The 2,500-nt window shown below is 41.5% G+C and overlaps 1 protein-coding gene across 1 annotated transcript in view; it reads left to right on the top strand.

Annotated features, from left to right (window-relative positions):
- Positions 1 to 1,422, top strand: part of LOC125959149 (uncharacterized) — a 4,813-nt gene extending 3,391 nt beyond the window's left edge. The window contains exons 4-5 of the mRNA XM_049691958.1: positions 1,100 to 1,213; positions 1,287 to 1,422. Of these exons, the coding sequence (XP_049547915.1) occupies positions 1,100 to 1,213; positions 1,287 to 1,422 (250 nt within the window). The remainder of the gene's footprint in view (positions 1 to 1,099; positions 1,214 to 1,286) is intronic.
- The last annotated feature ends 1,078 nt before the right edge of the window (positions 1,423 to 2,500 follow it).

Below are 2,500 nucleotides of genomic sequence, written 5' to 3'. Positions count from 1 at the left end.
GATCAGTGATTGGAATTGTGCATTCGCGAAGCAAGCGCAAAGTGGAACCAATTGGAAACAATTTATTGCCTACGATTTGTGATTAAACTAAACTTTTAACCCACTTTTTGTTTCAATAGGTATTCTAGATTAAACAACGTCTCTTACTCATTTCTATCCTCTTACACAACTTCAACAAATGCTTAATAGTTGAAACTAATGCTCCTGCTGCTGACAGAAACCAAAGCAACAAATAATACATTTTTTTTCGTGTTTGCTCGTTTTATTTAACCGTAAAATGGTACAAATTATGTTCCCGCTTGAAAAGTGTTGATTTGAAGCGTCATAACAACTTGTCTAAATAGTTTATGAACGTAATATTCAACATTTCCATCAAAATCAAATCGAGTTTATCCTAAATGATCGTGCAACTACTTTATATTGGTGTTTAAAAACCAATTCGGGGAAACATGAGATTGATGATAATTTAAATTCCTGCTCCAAGTATTACTTTCTAACAAATTAGGCTTTTGTGATGTTATTAATGCACTAATGTATGCATATCGATTTAGCTCAATCGAACTATGTATTTTATTTTAACCTAGGTTCATATAAATTAAGTTTACATTCGAAGATTTCGTTAAATAATTGGATAGTTCCAAAACTCATATTTGCTTAAGCAAATGAACGTGCAATACTACTGCAGTAAGCATAGTGTGGTATCCATATACTAAAGGCTAAACTTCAGGTGTTGAAAAGTTGAATACTATAAAAAAAAGAATAACTCTTCTCTAGATCATGGATTCTCTTCTGTAGATCATGGAGAGCTTAAAAGGATTGCCAAAAAGGGCAGCATTAAAGTACTTCCCTTACACCGCCGCTACATCTCTCACACCTTTCCACCGACAACGAACTGTTATCCTACTACACACGTAGATACGGGTCTTAAAATCCAGGAAAAGTAAAAAGAACAACCTTCTGCCCATAACGGGAATGGAATTACCAAACTTACGTGCCATTGTCAGCTCGAAAATCAAAACCCATTCCCCTGAAACCACCGAGTCCGGTCCGAGTCCGAGCAATGATTTAACGAACGCTCTACTTACTCTTACGCCAACAGGAAAGGCAAACACGGGCACCACTGTGTGCTGCGGGCACTGTGCGAGAGTGGCCAGCGCCAGAACGACACGGAACCGGACACGTTTCTTAAGGAAATTTTGCGAGCCATTTTCAGGTAAGTGATGTACCATATCGCACATGGTAGCGGCAGAAGTTTAACAGCCCTGGTGCTTCGATTCATTTGTCAGTTTGCCAGCAACGCACGAGGAACCGGGCCACCATAAGCACCGGCTGTACGATGAGGCCCACGCCCACCGTGGAAACTGTGCCGAGACGTACTCCTACTGTGAGGATAGTTTCTGGTCCTCGGACTTTGTTTTCTGATTCCGGTCGCTGACCAGCCGCTGCGGTTCGCCAGCCAGCCAGCCAGCCAGCCAGCGGTTTGACGGTTTGCGCTCCAAAGGTTAAGGTTCGGATGTAATCGAATTTGCGGTACTCGCGACAACCACCATACAGATGGTGTCCACAATTACAACTCACGCCATAACTCAATTACGCGCCGGACCGTGTTGGTGTAAGACTAGATAATTCAACGCTTCTTCCGGTGCCACCGTACCGTGACTAATCGATCCCTTCCGTTGCCGCCACAGCAAAACCATCGCGTGCCAACGTATTTCGTGACGTATCAATCTCGGCTGGCGGTCGGGCGGAGATATGAGTTTTGCTGGCAATTTGCGGTTCTGATTAGCGGTTTTGTTGGGAATGGGTTTTCCTTTCTCGGGTGGGGGAGGGGGAGCCGGGGCCGTGCACTGATTCGCATGTTGCGCACGGATCGAAGGTATCTGAACTGATCGGCAAAAGAAAACAAAAGAACAGGAAAAGGAAAAACCCGGTATCAAAGTTAGGGGGGAGCAAATGTAGAGCAACGGTCACGCGAAGACCGTTCTGCTGCTAGGATGCTCTCTTGATAATCGTTTAAGTTACAATGTTACACACCCACTGCTGGCTAGCGTTGTGTACTGTATCCGTACGGTTCATTTCCTCCGAATGGAACCCGAAATGACATTAACTTAAAAGAATGATAATAAAACAAGAACAGCTAGACAAGAAAATAAACACCTAAACTAATTCGCTGTCTGTGGATTTTCAGCCTGGGTTGAAGGAGTTTGTATGAAGGTTTGTTTAATAAAGACACATAAAAAAGAAATAGAATATAATATAGCTTAATTTAATGTGATCCTTCTACTGAATGAACGAATTTAATCTGTTTTCGCAAGTAAAATATTGTAATCTCCGAAATAATTATATTTCTAATGAAAATTAACCATATATTCATAGAATAGAGTATTGTAAAGTAAATTATATGGTGTTATAAAGTGATTACTGGGAATCTCAGCTGTTGAGATCCTTCCTGTTGGTTTAACAAAACTATTGTCCACTGCGAGGCAATCATTCCTCCATA

This window comes from Anopheles darlingi, chromosome 2 (assembly GCF_943734745.1).
Source record: "Anopheles darlingi chromosome 2, idAnoDarlMG_H_01, whole genome shotgun sequence".
Classification (NCBI taxonomy): domain Eukaryota; kingdom Metazoa; phylum Arthropoda; class Insecta; order Diptera; family Culicidae; genus Anopheles; species Anopheles darlingi.
This window is presented reverse-complemented; position numbering and strand designations above follow the sequence as displayed.